The 18426-nt window shown below is 43.1% G+C and overlaps 1 protein-coding gene across 2 annotated transcripts in view; it reads left to right on the forward strand.

The window, feature by feature from the left end:
- Window positions 1-13833, forward strand: part of LOC133551969 (methyltransferase-like protein 27) — a 19722-nt gene extending 5889 nt beyond the window's left edge. Inside the window, exons 2-6 of one of the 2 annotated variants that reach the window (XM_061899181.1) lie at window positions 677-812; window positions 7662-7790; window positions 13212-13347; window positions 13412-13504; window positions 13593-13833. In XM_061899181.1, coding sequence (XP_061755165.1) covers window positions 690-812; window positions 7662-7790; window positions 13212-13347; window positions 13412-13504; window positions 13593-13624 — 513 coding nt within the window. In that variant the 5' untranslated portion in view covers window positions 677-689 and the 3' untranslated portion in view covers window positions 13625-13833. Of the gene's footprint in view, window positions 1-676; window positions 813-7661; window positions 7791-13211; window positions 13348-13411; window positions 13505-13567 lie in introns of both variants that reach the window. The other variant, XM_061899180.1, reaches the window with a different exon arrangement.
- The last annotated feature ends 4593 nt before the right edge of the window (window positions 13834-18426 follow it).

The raw sequence follows: 18426 nt of genomic DNA on the forward strand, positions 1-18426 counted from the left end.
GACAAAGATGACTATGAGAACCTTGGAGAGGAGGAAAGCAATGGATGTCGAGCGGGTCTAACATGATACTGTGAAAGTTCAATCCATAATGGATCCAACACAGTCGCGAGAGTCCAGTCCAAAGCGGGTCCAACACAGCAGCGAGAGTCCCGTTCACAGCGGAGCCAGCAGGAAACCATCCCAAGCGGAGGCGGATCAGCAGCACAGAGATGTCCCCAGCCGATACACAGGCAAGCAGTACATGACCGAAAATCCATCAAGCGGCACGGCTTCCTAGCTTACCGAAGTCGTACTAAAACATTTTGATAGATTTTTGAGCGGCGTGTATAATGTTCTATATTTTCAATGTCGGTGTTGTTTACTTGAGTCATATTGCCCCAAAAATGTTGGTGTCGTTTACTTGAGTCATATTGCCCCAAAAAATGTTGGTGTCGTTTACTTGAGTCATATTGCCATCATGTTGCAGTCTACACCTATCTCTTATGTTTGACTGCCATCTACTGCTCACACTTATCATAACGCCATGCACCAAATTGAATTGCTTCAAGGTCGGTAAGCAAAACGAGAACTATTCCGTACATTGGGCGCACTGTCGAGTTTTGAGGAAACAAAAGGATTTTGAGTACGGTACGATCAATTTGAGTCACGTTGTGTGTCTGCTTCTCACTTTTGACAGGTGCGTACACAAAATGTCTGCTGCAGAGAGCCGCACGTTTGATGTCGTCAGAGAACTCGTCCTGTCAGCTCATAAGATCAGCACGACAGCGGAGAAGATGGACTTCTACGACAGCTGGGCCAGCCACTACGAGCAGGTCGCTTGTTGCCAACATATCATAGCAATCACACCCCTTGTGGCCCCCTAGTGGCTGCTAGCAGTGATGATTGATTGACAGTCCAGGGTTTCTCCTGCATGTATTTAATTGTGTGCTACAAAATGTGCAATGTGTAAATAATAAAAGCTCTCCCTGATCGTCGAAGACACGAAGCGGCAGAAGTAAAGGGCCGCTAAATACGAGTACAACGGAAACATGGAAGTCACAGAGGAAGAGTGAGTTCGGGGAATGGAGAGTAATTAGTGAATTAGTGAATTATATTTATATAGCGCTTTTCTCTAGTGACTCAAAGCGCTTTACATAGTGAAACCCAATATCTAAGTTACATTTAAACCAGTGTGGGTGGCACTGGGAGCAGGTGGGTAAAGTGTCTTGCCCAAGGACACAACGGCAGTGACTAGGATGGCGGAAGCGGGAATCGAACCTGCAACCCTCAAGTTGCTGGCACGGCCACTCTACCAACCGAGCTATACCGCCCTTATCACTTTCCTCGGGCACTGTTCCCCTAGCATTCAAAAAAGCGGTTATTCATCCTCTTCTTAAAAGACCTAACCTCGATCCTTACCTCATGGTGAACTACCGACCGGTGTCTCACCTTCCCTTTATTTCAAAAATCCTCGAAAAAATTGTTGCGGAGCAGTTAAATATACTTAAAAAAAACTATGTTCCGGCACCATACTTGCCAACTAGGGGTGTGGGGAAAAAAATCGCGATTCTCACGTTGTGCGGTTCAGAATTGATTCTCATTTTTAAAAAATCGCTTCTTTTTTTTTCATTTTTAAATTTTTTTAATTATTATTATTATTTTTTTTTATCAATCCAACAAAACAATACTCAGCAATACAATAACAATGCAATCCAATTCCAAAACCAAACCTGACCCAGCAACACTCAGAACTGCATTAAATCAAATCAAATCAATCAATCAATGTTTATTTATATAGCCCCAAATCACAAATGTCTCAAAGGACTGCACAAATCATTACGACTACAACATCCTCGGAAGAACCCACAAAAGGGCAAGGAAAACTCACACCCAGTGGGCAGGGAGAATTCACATCCAGTGGGACGCCAGTGACAATGCTGACTATGAGAAACCTTGGAGAGGACCTCAGATGTGGGCAACCCCCCCCCTCTAGGGGACCGAAAGCAATGGATGTCGAGCGGGTCTAACATGATACTGTGAAAGTTCAATCCATAGTGGCTCCAACACAGCCGCGAGAGTTCAGTTCAAAGTGGATCCAAGACAGCAGCGAGAGTCCCGTCCACAGGAAACCATCTCAAGCGGAGGCGGATCAGCAGCGTAGAGATGTCCCCAACCGATATAGACGAGCGTTCCATCCTGGGTCTCGACTCTGGACAGCCAGTACTTCATCCATGGTCATCAGACCGGACCCCCTCCACAAGGGAGGGGGGGGACATAGGATAAAGAAAAGAAGCGGCAGATCAACTGGTCTAAAAAGGAGGTCTATTTAAAGGCTAGAATATACAGATGAGTTTTAAGGTGAGACTTAAATGCTTCTACTGAGGTAGCATCTCGAACTGTTAGCGGGAGGGCATTCCAGAGTACTGGAGCCCGAACGGAAAACGCTCTATAGCCCGCAGACTTTTTTGGGCTTTGGGAAATCTATCTGTGTTGGCCCTGCGATGAGGTGGCGACTTGTCCAGGGTGTACCCCGCCTTCCGCCCGATTGTAGCTGAGATAGGCGCCAGCGCCCCCCGCGACCCCAAAAGGGAATAAGCGGTAGAAAATGGATGGATGGATGGGAATCACTAACAAGCCGGAGTCCTTTGAACGCAGATTTCTTGCCGGGACATATGGTACAATACAATCGGCAAGATAAGATGGAGCTAGACCGTGTAGTATTTTATACGTAAGTAGTAAAACCTTAAAGTCACACCTTAAGTGCACAGGAAGCCAGTGCAGGTGAGCCAGTACAGGCGTAATGTGATCAAACTTTCTTGTTCTTGTCAAAAGTCTAGCAGCCGCATTTTGTACCAACTGTAATCTTTTAATGCTAGACATGGGGAGACCCGAAAATAATACGTTACAGTAATCGAGGCGAGACGTAACAAACGCATGGATAATGATCTCGGCGTCTTTAGTGGACAAAATGGAGCGAATTTTAGCGATATTACGGAGATGAAAGAAGGCCGTTTTAGTAACGCTTTTAATGTGTGACTCAAAGGAGAGAGTTGGCTCAAAGATAACACCCAGATTCTTTACTGTGTCGCCTTGTTTAATTGTTTGGTTGTCAAACGTTAGAGTTGTATTATTAAATAGAGGTCGGTGTCTAGCAGGACCGATAATCAGCATTTCCGTTTTTTTGGCGTTGAGTTGCAAAAAGTTAGCGGACATCCATTGTTTAATTTCATTAAGACACGCCTCCAGCTGACTACAATCCGGCGTGTTGGTCAGCTTTAGGGGCATGTAAAGTTGGGTGTCATCAGCATAACAGTGAAAGCTAATACCGTATTTGCGTATGATGTCACCTAGCGGCAGCATGTAGATGCTGAAGAGTGCAGGGCCAAGGACCGAACCCTGGGGAACTCCACACGTTACCTTAACTTAGTCCGAGGTCACATTGTTATGGGAGACACACTGCATCCTATCAGTAAGATAAGAGTTAAACCAAGACAGGGCTAAGTCTGACATACCAATTCGGGTTTTGATACGTTCTAATCAAATATTATGATCGACAGTATCGAAAGCAGCGCTAAGATCGAGGAGCAGCAACATAGATGACGCATCAGAATCCATCGTTAGCAATAGATCATTAGTCATTTTTGCGAGGGTTGTCTCCGTGGAGTGATTTGCCCTGAAACCGGATTGAAAGGTTTCACATAGATTGTTAGACGCTAAGTGTTCATTTAACTGCTCCGCAACAATTTTTTCGAGGATTTTTGAAATAAAGGGAAGGTGAGACACCGGTCGGTAGTTCACCATGAGGTCAGGATCGAGGTTAGGTCTTTTAAGAAGAGGATGAATAACCGCTTTTTTGAATGCTAGGGGAACAGTGCCCGAGGAAAGTGATAAGTTTATAATATTTAGCACTGATGGACCAGTCCGGCGTGTTGGTCAGCTTTAGGGGCATGTAGAGTTGGGTGTCATCAGCATAACAGTGAAAGCTAATACAGTATTTGCGTATGACATCACCTAGCGGCAGCATGTAGATGCTGAAGAGTACAGGGCCAAGGACCGAACCCTGCCATCCACAACCCCGGAGGAATTAACAAGTGGTGAAGGCGTTGATTTGGGGAGGGTGTGTGCATGCATGTATGCCTAATTAACTTGGGTGAGATGTTGAAATGTTTTTGTGGACTGGGGCCGATCTCCAGGTTCGACACCAGGCGTTGTTGAAAAAAAGGAAGTTGAAAAGCGTCCATCTTTAAAGAGTCCTCCGGACAGTTCTTCAGAACAGCCTGTTCCTGATTGCATCAAGGCCATTCGAGGGAGTCAAATCGTAGATTAAAATGTTGTTTTTCTTCGAGAAGACCAAACAATGACTTGCCTGCTCTGTGTCCGTGCTGGATCTCTCAAATTCAATTTAAGTATTCCTTCTCAGCAAACTTCTCCAAGATGAGATCCATTTTGCGATTCAAATCAGAAATTGCTCCAGTCTGTGTTCCCACAGCCCGACCCAATCCTTCCATTGCATTGAACAGTCGTTGGGTGCCATCGTCTTCTGAATTTGACCATACACCAGAGCAATACCCAGCCCAATCACTGTTCCAAATAGGTAGATGTCTTCCACGTCCTCGATGGAAAGAACTGAGGAGCACATGGGTCTGCATTTATCCCAGGAATCTGTCACGGACCCCACAGCAGTGGTTCCATCAAGGCAGCCAGGCTCCCCCGAACCTCTTTTCCTTGTCGAAAAGACTGTGTCAAAAGCGTCAAGAGTCCAGCTGATCATATTCATATTTGATGTATTAGATTAGAGGACAGCGCAAAAGAAAGGGGCTTCAAAAAAGTTCAGATGAGACAAGGACACAGAAAAGTATCTTATAGTACCGAAAAGTACCAAAATAATTTTGCCATCAGGACAACAAGTCACTAAAATATCATTCAAAAGCGCAGATTCCAACCATTGAAATATGTTGTATAGTTCAAGACTTAGATTAGATAGATAGATTAGATAGTACTTTATTTATTCCGTCAGGAGAGTTCCTTCAGGAAAATTACAGTTTTCAGCACAATCCCATTCAAGTTTAGACAAACATTACAGGGAGACAGAACAGGATCGCTGACGGGTCTGCCGGCTTCCAGTGCCCCTTACCAAAAAGATGAGATACAGGTAAGCAGGGGGGGTGGGTGGGTGGGTGGGGAAGAAAAAAATAGAAGATTAAAATAAAATTAAAAAATCGGTCTTATGGTCATTTGGAACATCACTGCACATCATAATGGCAGCTTCACTTTCCATCTTAAAGGGGAACATTATCACAATTTCAAAAGGGTTAAAAACAATAAAAATCAGTTCCCAGTGGCATGTTGTATTTTTTTAAGTTTTTTTCAAAATTTTACCGGTCTCCGAATATCCCTAAAAAAAAGCTTTAAAGTGCTTGATTTTCGCTATTTGCGATGCGACTATCCATTTCCCTGTGACGTCATACAGTGCTGCCAATGCAAACGGCAAGATATAGTGACATTAGCTCGGATTCGGACTCGGATTTCAGCGGCTTAAGCGATTCAACAGATTACGCATGTATTGAAACGTATGAAAGTATTGAAGAAGAAACTGAAGCTATTGAGCGAATAGCTATTGACGCTATTCATAGCCATAGCATGGCCGAATAGCTGCGTTAGCATCGCCGGTAAAATGTGCGGACCAAACGATCAGGACTTTCGCATCTTGTGACACTGGAGCAACTTAAATCCGTCCATTGGTAAGTGTTTGTTTCGCATTAAATGTGAGTGGAAGGAAACGTAATATAGTTGCAAATGCATCTGCAGGTTATCCATACATCTCTGTGCCATGTCTGCTTTAGCACTGCCGGTAAATAGCATGTTAGCATCGATTAGCTGGCAGTCAACATCAACAAAACTCACCTTTGTGAATTTGTTGACTTTATCGTTGCAAATGTATCTGCAGGTTATCCATACATCTCTGTGCCATGTCTGCTTTAGCGCCGCCGGTAAATAGCATGTTAGCATCGATTAGCGTGGCATGTTAGCATCGATTAGCTGGCAGTCAACATCAACAAAACTCACCTTTGTGAATTTGTTGACTTTACCGTTGCAAATGTATCTGCAGGTTATCCATACATCTCTGTGCCATGTCTGCTTTAGCACTGCCGGTAAATAAATGGGTTGTACTTTTATAGCGCTTTTCTACCTTCAAGGTACTCAAAGCGCTTTGACACTACTTCCACATTTACCCATTCACACACACATTCACACACTGAAGGAGGGAGCTGCCATGCAAGGCGCCAACCAGCACCCATCAGGAGCAAGGGTGAAGTGTCTTGCTCAGGACACAACGGACGTGACGAAGTTGGTACTAGGTGGGATTTGAACCAGGGACCCTCGGGTTGCGCACGGCCACTCTCCCACTGCGCCACGCCGTCCCAATAGCATGTTAGCATCGATTAGCGTAGCATGTTAGCATCGATTAGCTGGCAGTCACGCCGCGACCAAATATGTCTGATTAGCACATAAGTCAACATCAACAAAACTCACCTTTGTGATTTCGTTGACTTTATCGTTGCAAATGCATCTGCAGGTTATCCATACATCTCTGTGCCATGTCTGCTTTAGCACTGCCGGTAAATAGCATGTTAGCATCGATTAGCTGGCAGTCAACATCAACAAAACTCACCTTTGTGAATTTGTTGACTTTACCGTTGCAAATGTATCTGCAGGTTATCCATACATCTCTGTGCCATGTCTGCTTTAGCACTGCCAATAAATAGCATGTTAGCATCGATTAGCGTAGCATGTTAGCATCGATTAGCTGGCACTCACGCCGCGACCAAATATGTCTGATTAGCACATAAGTCAACAACATCAACAAAACTCACCTTTGTGATTTCGTTGACTTTATTGTTGCAAATGCATCTGCAGGTTATCCATACATCTCTGTGCCATGTCTGTCTTAACATCGCCGGTAAAATGTGGAGACTCTTTGGTACATTCAATGGGGGTCTGGCGGCAGACACTTTCGCATCTTCGGGCCAGTGGTGCAACTTGAATCCCTCCCTGTTAGTGTTGTTACACCCTCCGACAACACACCGACGAGGCATGATGTCTCCAAGGTTCCAAAAAATAGTCGAAAAAACGGAAAATAACAGAGCTGAGACCCAATGTTTGTAATGTGAAAATGAAAATGGCGGCTGTGTTACCTCGGCGACGTCACATTCTGACGTCATCGCTAAAAGCCCGATAAACAGAAAGGGGTTTAATTCGCCAAAATTCACCCATTTAGAGTTCGGAAATCGGTTACAAAAATATATGGTCTTTTTTCTGCACCATCAAGGTATATATTGACGCTTACATAGGTCTGCTGATAATGTTCCCCTTTAAAATATGTCAATAAAATATTTGGGAATGTCGGGCGGGACAGATTGAAAAGCTTAACGGGCCGCATGTGGCCCCCAGGACTTAATTTGCCCAGGTCTGCCCTAATCACTAGGCCACTGAGTAGGTCGTAGCAAACGTCTCCCAACTGCATATGTAAGATATTTGAATGTTCTTTTTTAAGTAACATACTTTTATTACTCATGTTTGGTAAAAGGAAGGAAAAACTACCATTAACTACTTTTTAAAGTAATTTTCAGAACACTGTGTCAATAAAGTTTTTGTTCTGAAATTCCCACTCCTCCCAACAGGATTGTGCAGTTTTCGACTTTCGTGCACCCATCATCGCAGCCAGAACCGCCGCCGCCCACTTTCGTGGAGACCGCCAGGCCGCTGTGGTGTTGGACGTAGCCTGCGGCACAGGAATGGTGGCCAAAATGGTAAACGTAGCAATTAATGAACACTCATCAATCAATGATCAATCAATCAATGTTTATTTATATAGCCCCAAATCACAAATGTCTCAAAGGACTGCACAAATCATTACGACTACAACATCCTCGGAAGAACCCACAAAAGGGCAAGGAAAACTCACACCCAGTGGGCAGGGAGAATTCACATCCAGTGGGACGCCAGTGACAATGCTGACTATGAGAAACCTTGGAGAGGACCTCAGATGTGGGCAACCCCCACCCCTCTAGGGGACCGAAAGCAATGGATGTCGAGCGGGTCTAACATGATACTGTGAAAGTTCAATCCATAGTGGCTCCAACACAGGCGCGAGAGTTCAGTTCAAAGCGGATCCAAGACAGCAGCGAGAGTCCCGTCCACAGGAAACCATCTCAAGCGGAGGCGGATCAGCAGCGTAGAGATGTCCCCAACTGATACACAGGCGAGCGGTCCATCCTGGGTCTCGACTCTGGACAGCCAGTACTTCATCCATGGTCATTGGACCGGACCCCCTCCACCAGGGAGGGGGGGACATAGGAGAAAGAAAAGAAGCGGCAGATCAACTGGTCTAAAAAGGAGGTCTATTTAAAGGCTGGACTATATAGATGAGTTTTAAGGTGAGACTTAAATGCTTCTACTGAGGTAGCATCTCGAACTGTTACCGGGAGGGCATTCCAGAGTACTGGAGCCCGAACGGAAAATGCTCTATAGCCCGCAGACTTTTTTTGGGCTCTAGGAATCACTAATAAGCCGGCGTCTTTTGAACGCAGATTTCTTGCCGAGACAAGAAATTGTCTTGTTAGTGATTCCCAAAGCCCAAAAAAAGTCTGCGGGCTATAGAGCGTTTTCCGTTCGGGCTCCAGTACTCTGGAATGCCCTCCCGGTAACTGTTCGAGATGCCACCTCAGTAGAAGCATTTAAGTCTCACCTTAAAACTCATTTGTATACTCTAGCCTTTAAATAGACTCCCTTTTTAGACCAGTTGATCTGCTGTTTCTTTTCTTTTTCTTCTATGTCCCACTCTCCCCTGTGGAGGGGGTCCGGTCCGATCCGGTGGCCATGTACTGCTCGTCTGTGTATCGGCTGGGGACATCTCTGCGCTGCTGATCCGCCTCCGCTTGGGATGGTTTCCTGCTGGCTCCGCTGTGAACGGGACTCTCGCTGCTGTGTTGGATCCGCTTTGGACTGGACTCTCGCGACTGTGTTGGATCCATTGTGGATTGAACTTTCACAGTATCATGTTAGACCCGCTCAACATCCATTGCTTTCCTCCTCTCCAAGGTTCTCATAGTCATTATTGTCCCCGATGTCCCACTGGGTGTGAGTTTTCCTTGCCCTTATGTGGGCCTACCGAGGATGTCGTAGTGGTTTGTGCAGCCCTTTGAGACACTAGTGATTTAGGGCTATATAAGTAAACATTGATTGATTGATTGATTGACATATGGTACAATACAATCGGCAAGATAGAAACATCCAACATGCTTTTTGGGAGCAATTTTTCAGAAATTATTCATTGAATGAATCACAGTATTAATTTCAATCCTTAAAGTCATTTAATTTATTTGTCAAATAAATTATGATTTAACATACCTCGGTTTACAAACCTCATTGGTTCTTTAACAGGGTTTGTGAAAAGTGATCTCGAGAATGGCGACCCTGTTTGAACCGTTAAAGAGATCCTCAAAGTTTGTCAACAGGGCAGAGCGTTCCATTACCTGGTCGACTGCGAGGATTATGGACCGGAAGACTGGTACCCAGGATCGGTCTTCCGGTCCATAATCCGGGGTGTTGTTGGACAGGAAGTCTTCCCCTCCACTGTAAAATAAGTCTGCTTTGGCATATTTTTTTCCAGGAAAGTCATGTCTCATCACAATTAAACTCGCTTGACGCTTGCTTCGTCGATTCTTCAACATTGTGAGAGCATCATAAATAAAAATAAAAAATCCACAGGGACCCCTACCTTCTTTCCACGCTGTCTTTTTGGGACTCATATACCGAGTTAGCAAAATGGACAAAACTTGACAAAAGACGGAAAAAACCCCCACTAGGGTCAATTTAGTGTTGCTAATCAACCTTGCTCCAGATGCATGTCTTTGGAGGTGGGAGGAACCCGGAGTACCCGGAGGGAACCCACGCAGTCACGGGGAGAACATGCAAACTCCACACAGAAAGATACCAAGCCCAGTATCGAACTCAGGACCTTCGTATTGTGAGGCACACATACTACCCTCTGTACAACCGTGCTGCCCCAGTAAATTGCAGTAGATAGAAAAATCACTACCACTGTTTTTTACGGTAAAATTCGGACGACTGAGCTGACAGTTTTTCAACCTCGGAGAGGGTCGCGAGCAAAAGAGTGTCAACCTCAAAAGTTGGTGACGAACAAAAAAAGAATGATCCAAGTCGGTAGTTTAAAACTGGATTATTAAGGGGAAGACAGAATGGTTGAGCATAAAAAATGTAAATCTAAACTACAAAATAACTGAGAAAGAGAATATTTAGCGGCGGGGTAGCAACAGGAGCTGGAATCTATAGAGTTGAGAGTTGAGAGTTGAGTGTTGAGTGTTGAGAGTTGAGAGTTGAGAGTTGAGAGTTGAGAGTTGAGTGTTGAGAGTTGAGAGTTGAGTGTTGAGAATTGAGAGTTGAGAGTTGAGTGTTGAGATTTGAGGGTTGAAAGTTGAGTGTTGAGAGTTGAGTGTTGAGATTTGAGAGTTGAAAGGTGAGTGTTGGGTGTTGAGAGTTGAGAGTTGAGTGTTGAGATTTGAGAGTTGAGATTTGAGTGTTGAGAGTTGAGTGTTGAGATTTGAGTGTTGAGAGTTGAGTGTTGAGATTTGAGAGTTGAAAGGTGAGTGTTGAGTGTTGAGTGTTGAGTGTTGAGAGTTGAGAGTTGAGTGTTGAGATTTGAGAGTTGAAAGTTGAGTGTTGAGAGTTGAGAGTTGAGTGTTGAGAATTGAGAGTTGAGAGTTGAGTGTTGAGATTTGAGGGTTGAAAGTTGAGTGTTGAGTGTTGAGATTTGAGAGTTGAAAGGTGAGTGTTGGGTGTTGAGAGTTGAGAGTTGAGTGTTGAGATTTGAGAGTTGAGAGTTGAGAGTTGAGTGTTGAGAGTTGAGTGTTGAGATTTGAGAGTTGAGAGTTGAGTGTTGAGAATTGAGAGTTGAGAGTTGAGTGTTGAGATTTGAGAGTTGAAAGGTGAGTGTTGAGTGTTGAGTGTTGAGTGTTGAGTGTTGGGTGTTGAGAGTTGAGAGTTGAGTGTTGAGATTTGAGAGTTGAAAGTTGAGTGTTGAGAGTTGAGTGTTGGGTGTTGAGATTTGAGAGTTGAGAGTTGAGTGTTGAGATTTGAGAGTTGAAAGGTGAGTGTTGAGTGTTGAGAGTTGAGAGTTGAGTGTTGAGAATTGAGAGTTGAGAGTTGAGTGTTGAGATTTGAGAGTTGAAAGTTGAGTGTTGAGAGTTGAGTGTTGGGTGTTGAGATTTGAGAGTTGAGAGTTGAGTGTTGAGATTTGAGAGTTGAAAGGTGAGTGTTGAGTGTTGAGAGTTGGGTGTTGAGAGTTGAGAGTTGAGAGTTGAGTGTTGAGATTTGAGAGTTGAAAGGTGAGTGTTGAGTGTTGAGTGTTGAGTGTTGGGTGTTGAGAGTTGAGTGTTGAGATTTGAGAGTTGAAAGGTGAGCGTTGAGTGTTGGGTGTTGAGAGTTGAGTGTTGAAAGGTGAGTGTTGAGTGTTGAGAGTTGGGTGTTGAGAGTTGAGAGTTGAGATTTGAGAGTTGAAAGGTGAGTGTTGAGTGTTGAGTGTTGAGAGTTAAGTGTTGAGAGTTGAGTGTTGAGAGTTGAGTGTTGAAAGGTGAGTGTTGAGAGTTGAAAGGTTAGTGTTGAGAGTTGAGGGTTGAAAGTTGAGAGTCCGGAGTCGAGTGTTGGGTATTGAGTGTTGAGTGTTGAGAGTTGAGAGTTGAGTGTTGAGTGTCCAGAGTCGAGTGTTTAAGTGTTGGAGTGTTGAGTGTTAAGAGTTGAGTGTTGAGTGTTGAGAGTTGAAAGGTGAGTGTTGAATGTTTAGAGTTGAGGGTTGAAAGTTGAGTGTTGAGAGTTGAGTGTTGAGAGTTGAGAGTTCAGAGTTGAGAGTTGAGAGTTGAGTGTGTGGAGAGTTGAGAGTTGAGAGTTGAGAGTTGAGAGGTGAGTGTTTAGTGTTGAGAGTCCAGAGTCGAGTGTTTGAGTGTTGAGTATTGAGAGTTGAAAGGTGAGAGTTGAGAGTTGAAAGTTGAGTGTTGAGTGTTGATAGCTGAGAGTTGAGTGTTGAGAGTTGAGTGTTGAGAGTTGAGTGTTGAGCGTCCAGAGTCGAGTGTTTAAGTGTTGGAGTGTTGAGTATTAAGAGTTGAGTGTTCAGTGTTGAGTGTTGAGAGTTGAAAGGTGAGTGTTGAGGGTTTAGAGTTGAGTGTTGAGTGTTGAGTGTTGAGAGTTGAGAGTTGAGTGTTGAGAGTTGAGTGTTGAGAGTTGAGTGTTGAGCACCCAGAGTCGAGTGTTTAAGTGTTGGAGTGTTGAGTATTAACAGTTGAGTGTTGAGTGTTGAGAGTTGAAAGGTGAGTGTTGAGTGTTTAGAGTTGAGTGTTGAGTGTTGAGAGTTGAGAGTTGAGTGTTGAGTGTTGAGTGTTAAGTGTTGAGAGTCCAGAGCCCAGAGTCCAGAGGCGAGTGTTTGAGTGTTGAGTGTTGAGAGTTGAAAGGTGAGAGTTGAGAGTTGAAAGTTGAGAGTTGAGTGTTGAGTGTTGCGAGTCCAGAGTCCCGAGTCGAGTGTTTGAGTGTTTGAGTGTTTGAGTGTTTGAGTGTTGAGTGTTGAGTGTTGAGAGTTGAGTGTTGAGTGTTGAGTTTTGCGAGTCCAGAGTCCCGAGTCGAGTGTTTGAGTGTTTGAGTGTTGAGTGTTGAGTGTTGAGAGTTGAGAGTTGAGTGTTTGAGTGTTTGAGTGTTGAGTGTTGAGAGTTGAAAGGTGAGAGTTGAGAGTTGAAAGGTGAGTGTTGAGTGTTGAGTGTTGAGTGTTGAGTGTTGCGAGTCCAGAGTCCCGAGTCGAGTGTTTGAGTGTTTGGGTGTTGAGAGTTGAGATTTGAGAGTTGAGTGTTGAGTGTTGAGGGTCCAGAGTCCAAAGTCCAGAGTCAAGTGTTTGAGTTTTAAGTCTTGAGTGTTGAGAGTTGATATTAAATATATTTAAAATATATTTATCAGTTTTATGAGATCTTTCTGTGTCCCTGATACCAAACTTAAGGGAGCCCTAAAGGTTAAAATAAATCAAAATATTGAATTGGTTTTGAAAAATGTCCAAATTGGCTCCTGCATGCTTTGATTTTTGGGTGGCAAAAGTTTGGACACCCCTGTGCAAAGCTAAACAAAGCCAATTAGTGTGGCATCTAATAATAGTTGTGTCTTCTTCTGTGGTGCAGATGAAGAAAGATGGTTTTGAACATTTCGTGGGTGTGGATGGAAGCCAGGCGATGCTGCAGCGGGCCAAAGAGAGCGGACTGTACCAGGACCTGAAGCTGGTTCTGCTCGGAGAAGAGCCGCTTTCTGTCCAATCAGGTTATTCATTCGTGTCTGTTGGGAGTTTACAACAGATGACATCACTCTGTGTCTCCCCCTGCAGGTGACTTTGACGTAGTGCTGATAGTTGGAGCTCTGAGCGTGGGTCACATTCGGGTGGAGGTCATCAGGGAGCTGTGCCGGGCCGCCAAACAGGGTGAGGGTCTTGGTTCCAACTGGGTGGTTCTGCTTCAGTGTGCAGTAACTTGACTTGACACAGGGGGCCTCATCTGCATGACGACCAGGAGTAACCATGACAACGCCGGCTACAAATTAGCCTTGGAGGGCGAGACAAAGCGGATGGAGGAGGAAGGACTGTGGCGTGCCGTGGAGGTCTTGGAGGTGAAGGAGTGGGAGAGAGCGGTGTCAGAGATGGAGGAGGGTTACATACCTGGATGTGTGTATCTCTTTAAGAAGCTTTAACTGCGACACAACCAGGTTTACTGTACACAATATGAATAAATACGGTAAAAAGTGGTGTCAATATTTCAGAGTCAACCGATGTTAACCTAAATATAGTATTCATAAATATTTGCTGTATTGCCAAAAGTATTTGGCTCTCAGTCTCCGTTGTAATTCATCCCAAAGGTGTTCTGTCAGGTTCAGGTCAGGACTCTGTGCAGGCCAGTCAAAGCAGCTGCTACCAAAGGAAGTCTTAAAAATGCCAGGCCACGATGCAAAAGCTGTGCGTGGACATTGTTGTTGAATCCAACTTGGATGCTCATTATTTTGATTTGAGTATTCATGCTGTGTTAGAACAAATTCCTGACTTTTAGAGTTCAATATGATGTCGGCCCCTTTTGCCACAATTTGCGGAGTGTGTTTATAGGAATTTTCCACCATTCTTCCAAAAGCTCATTGGTGATGTTGGTGGAGAAGGCCTGGCTCTCAGTTTCCGTTCTAATTCATCCCAAAGGTGTTCTGTCAGGTTCAGGTTAGGACTCTGTGCAGGCCAGTCAAAGCAGCTGCTACCAAAGGAAGTCTTAAAAATGCCAGGCCATGATGCAAAAGCGGTGCGTGGACATTGTTGTTGAATCCAACTTGGATGCTCATTATTTTGATTTGAGTATTCATGCTATGTTAGAACAAATTCCTGACTTTTAGAGTTCAATATGATGTCGGCACCTTTTGCCACAATTTGTGGAGTGTGTTTACAGGAATTTCCCACCATTCTTCCAAAAGCTCATTGGTGATGTTGGTGGAGAAGGCCTGGCTCTCAGTCTCCGTTGTAATTCATCCCAAAGGTGTTCTGTCAGGTTCAGGTCAGGACTCTGTGCAGGCCAGTCAAAGCAGCTGCTATTAAAGGAAGTCCTAAAAATGCCAGGCCATGATGCAAAAGCGGTGCGTGGACATTGTTGTTGAATCCAACTTGGATGCTCATTATTTTGATTTGAGTATTCATGCTATGTTAGAACAAATTCCTGACTTTTAGAGTTCAATATGATGTCGGCACCTTTTTCCACAATTTGCGTAGTGTGTTTATAGGAATTTTCCACCATTCTTCCAAAAGCTCATTGGTGATGTTGGTGGAGAAGGCCTGGCTCTCAGTTTCCGTTCTAATTCATCCCAAAGGTGTTCTGTCAGGTTCAGGTCAGGACTCTGTGCAGGCCAGTCAAAGCAGCTGCTACCAAAGGAAGTCCTAAAAATGCCAGGCCATGATACAAATGCGGTGCGTGGACATTTTTGTTGAATCCAACTTGGATGCTCATTATTTTGATTTGAGTATTCAGGCTGTGTTAGAACAAATTCCTGACTTTTAGAGTTCAATATGAGGTCGGCTCCTTTTGCAGTTATTACAGCTTCATCTCTCCTGGGAAGGCTGTCCACAAGGTTGCGGAGTGTGTTTATAGGAATTTTCCACCATTCTTCCAAAAGCTCATTGGTGATGTTGGTGGAGAAGGCCTGGCTCTCAGTCTCCGTTGTAATTCATCCCAAAGGTGTTCTATCAGGTTCAGGTCAGGACTCTGTGCAGGCTAGTCAAGTTCATCCACCCCAGACTCTGTCATCCATGTCCTTATGGACCTGGCTTTGTGCATTGGTGCACAGTCATGTTGTAAGAGGAAGAGCCCCATCCTTTCACGAGAAAGGATGGGGCGAGGTACACCCCTTCGTCCACAACTGCATGAGCAAATAGTCAAACAGTTTAAGAACAACGTTTCTCAAAGTGCAATTGCAAGAAATTTAGGGATTTTAGCATCTAAGGTCCATTATATCATCAAAAGTTTCAGAGAATCTGGAGAAATCACTCCACGTAAGCGGCATGGCCGGAAACCAACATTGAATGACCGTGAACTTCGATCCCTCAGACGGCACTGTATCAAAAACCGACATCAATCTCGAAAGGATATCGCCACATGGGCTTAAGAACACTTCAGAAAACCACTGTCACTAAATACAGTTCGTCGCTACATCTGTAAGTGCAAGTTAAAGCTTTACTATGCAAAGCGAAAGCCATTTATCAACAACATCCAGAAACCCAACCGTCTTCTCTGGGCCCGAGATCATCTAAGATGGACTGATGCAAAGTGGAAAAGTGTTATGTGGTCTGACCAGTCCACATTTCAAATTGTTTTTGGAGATATTCAACATCGTGTCATCCGGACCAAAGGGGAAGCGAACCATCCAGACTGTTATCGACGCAAAGTTGAAAAGCCAGCATCTGTGATGGTATGGGGGTGCATTAGTACCTAAGACATGGGTAACTTACACATCTGTGAAGGCACCATTAATTCTGAAAGGTACATGCAGGTTTTGGAACAACATATGCTGCCATCCAAGCGCCGCCTTTTTCATGGACGCCCCTGCTTATTTCACCAAGACAATGCCAAGCCACATTCAGCACGTGTTAAAACAGCGTGGCTTCGTAAAAAAAGAGTGCGGGTACTTTCCTGGCCCGCCTGAAGTCCAGACCTGTCTCCCATCGAAAATGTGTGACGCATTATGAAGCGTAAAATACGACAGCGGAGACCCCGGACTTTTCAACGACTGAAGCTTTACATAAAACAAGAATGGGAAATAATTCCACTTTCAAAGCTTCAACAATTAGTTTCCTCAGTTCCCAAACGTTTATTGAGTGTTGTTAGAAGAAAAGGTGATGTAACACAGTGGTGAACATGCCCTTTCCCAACTACTTTGGCACGTGTTGCAGCCATGAAATTCTAAGTTAATTATTATTTGTAACAAAAAAAAAGAAAGTTTATCAGTTTGAACATGAAATATGTTGTCTTTGTAGCATATTCAACTGAATATGGGTTGAAAAGGATTTGCAAATCATTGTATTCTGTTTATATTTACATCGAACACCATTTCCCAACTCATATGGAAACGGGGTTTGCATATACATACATATATACATACATATACATACACATATAAATACATAAATATATACATATATATATATATACATATATATATATAAATATTAGTTTATTCTTCTTCTCCGGTCAATGGTCAACAAAATAAACAAACAGTTGTACATTCATAGATTGAAAATGAATGCATGCATGCCACAAAGAAATATACATATAATATACAATAAATATATAAACATTGATTGATTGATTGACAGAAAATGGTTGGATTTTAGAGGGGATTGTGGGTTTTTTTTTCAGGATGTTGGACCGGGAGGAAAGGGTCAATGTGGAAGCAGCTGTTGTTTTTTGAGGCACTCTCCCACTGCGTTTTTACGGGATTTTGTGTGTTTTTGGCAATTTTCCTGCAGCGTTTATGCGATCGTAGCTTCTTTTACTTGCAGCATTTTCATGTTGCTCTTATTTCATGGTGTCTGTGCGTTTTTGGCCGTGAATCAAATCCTGTGTTTGGAGGGTTTGGATGCTCCATGTTAGTCCCTCCGAGGTCTTAATTAAGGCTCAAGTTGTTCGTTTTTCCTCACACAGACATTTATTTCCGCCACGCCTTCTTCTCAAATGCCAAAACAATGCCAAAATAATGCCGTCAGAACTAATTCCATCACATATTAATTGCCCCCCCCAACAATGTGACCAAACAGCAGCAAAAAAAAAAGTTCCTCTCCAATTTACATGAGTTTTGCAACAAAAATAAAGTTAACATATACTTGCATGAAATTGCCAAAGGAAATACATTTTTAATCACATTTTATGTAAATATGAACTTTATTTATACATTGTATTTTTTTTAAATATTCTAAACCACTATGAAATTATATAACATATATACAATGTATTTTTTTTTTGATTCATATAATTATATAGCAATTATTCATCCCTCATCATTTCGTGCACCTTTGCTGCAGTACCGTGATGACCACCAGGGGGCAACAGAGGCTAGACAGGAAGTGTCTACAAAGGCAAACTATTCATCACGTCGACGTAATTTCCAGATTAAAATATATAAAATAGGAATGTATTTACAGATATGATAATGATGACGTGTTTATAAAATTGTCACCAATTAGCTCTGTGTGACACAGTAAACGACAATAATAAACATATTAATATCCCTCATTTATCGGATACATTTATCCGTGTATATTTTGCATGTGTACCTAAAAAAAATGAGTTTAAAATCAGTTGTATTGACTATATTAAAATACAAAATAAATCGATTAAACAAATCAAAGAATTGTGTCATCCTTAACCCAGAAGAAGCTATAATATTTAAAAAAAAAATAATATCAAACTTCTTATAAAGGAAACATTGTTGATTGTGGTCATGTGACAGTCATGTGACTATGCCAGGATACAACTTCCCCAAAATGGCAGCTTGTCAGGTAAGCTGGCTCTGTTTCAATTTAAGCTAATTCTAAGTCAATTTAACAATTATAATCCTTTAAAACGGTTTCATATACCACAATTGAACTATTCTTGCTATACTTATTAAGTCAGTTCATAGGAAACAAGCTAGGAAAATATTGCTATCCCCAAAATGGTAGCTTGTCAGGTAAGCTAGCTCTGTTTCAAAAACTTATTTTTTACAATTTAAGCTACTTTTAAGTCAATTTAAACAATTTCAATCCTTTAAAACGGTTTAATATACCACAATTGAACTATTCTTGCTATACTTATTAAGTCAGTTCGTAGGAAACAAGCTCGGAAA

This window comes from Nerophis ophidion, linkage group LG04 (assembly GCF_033978795.1).
Source record: "Nerophis ophidion isolate RoL-2023_Sa linkage group LG04, RoL_Noph_v1.0, whole genome shotgun sequence".
NCBI classification, from domain to species: domain Eukaryota; kingdom Metazoa; phylum Chordata; class Actinopteri; order Syngnathiformes; family Syngnathidae; genus Nerophis; species Nerophis ophidion.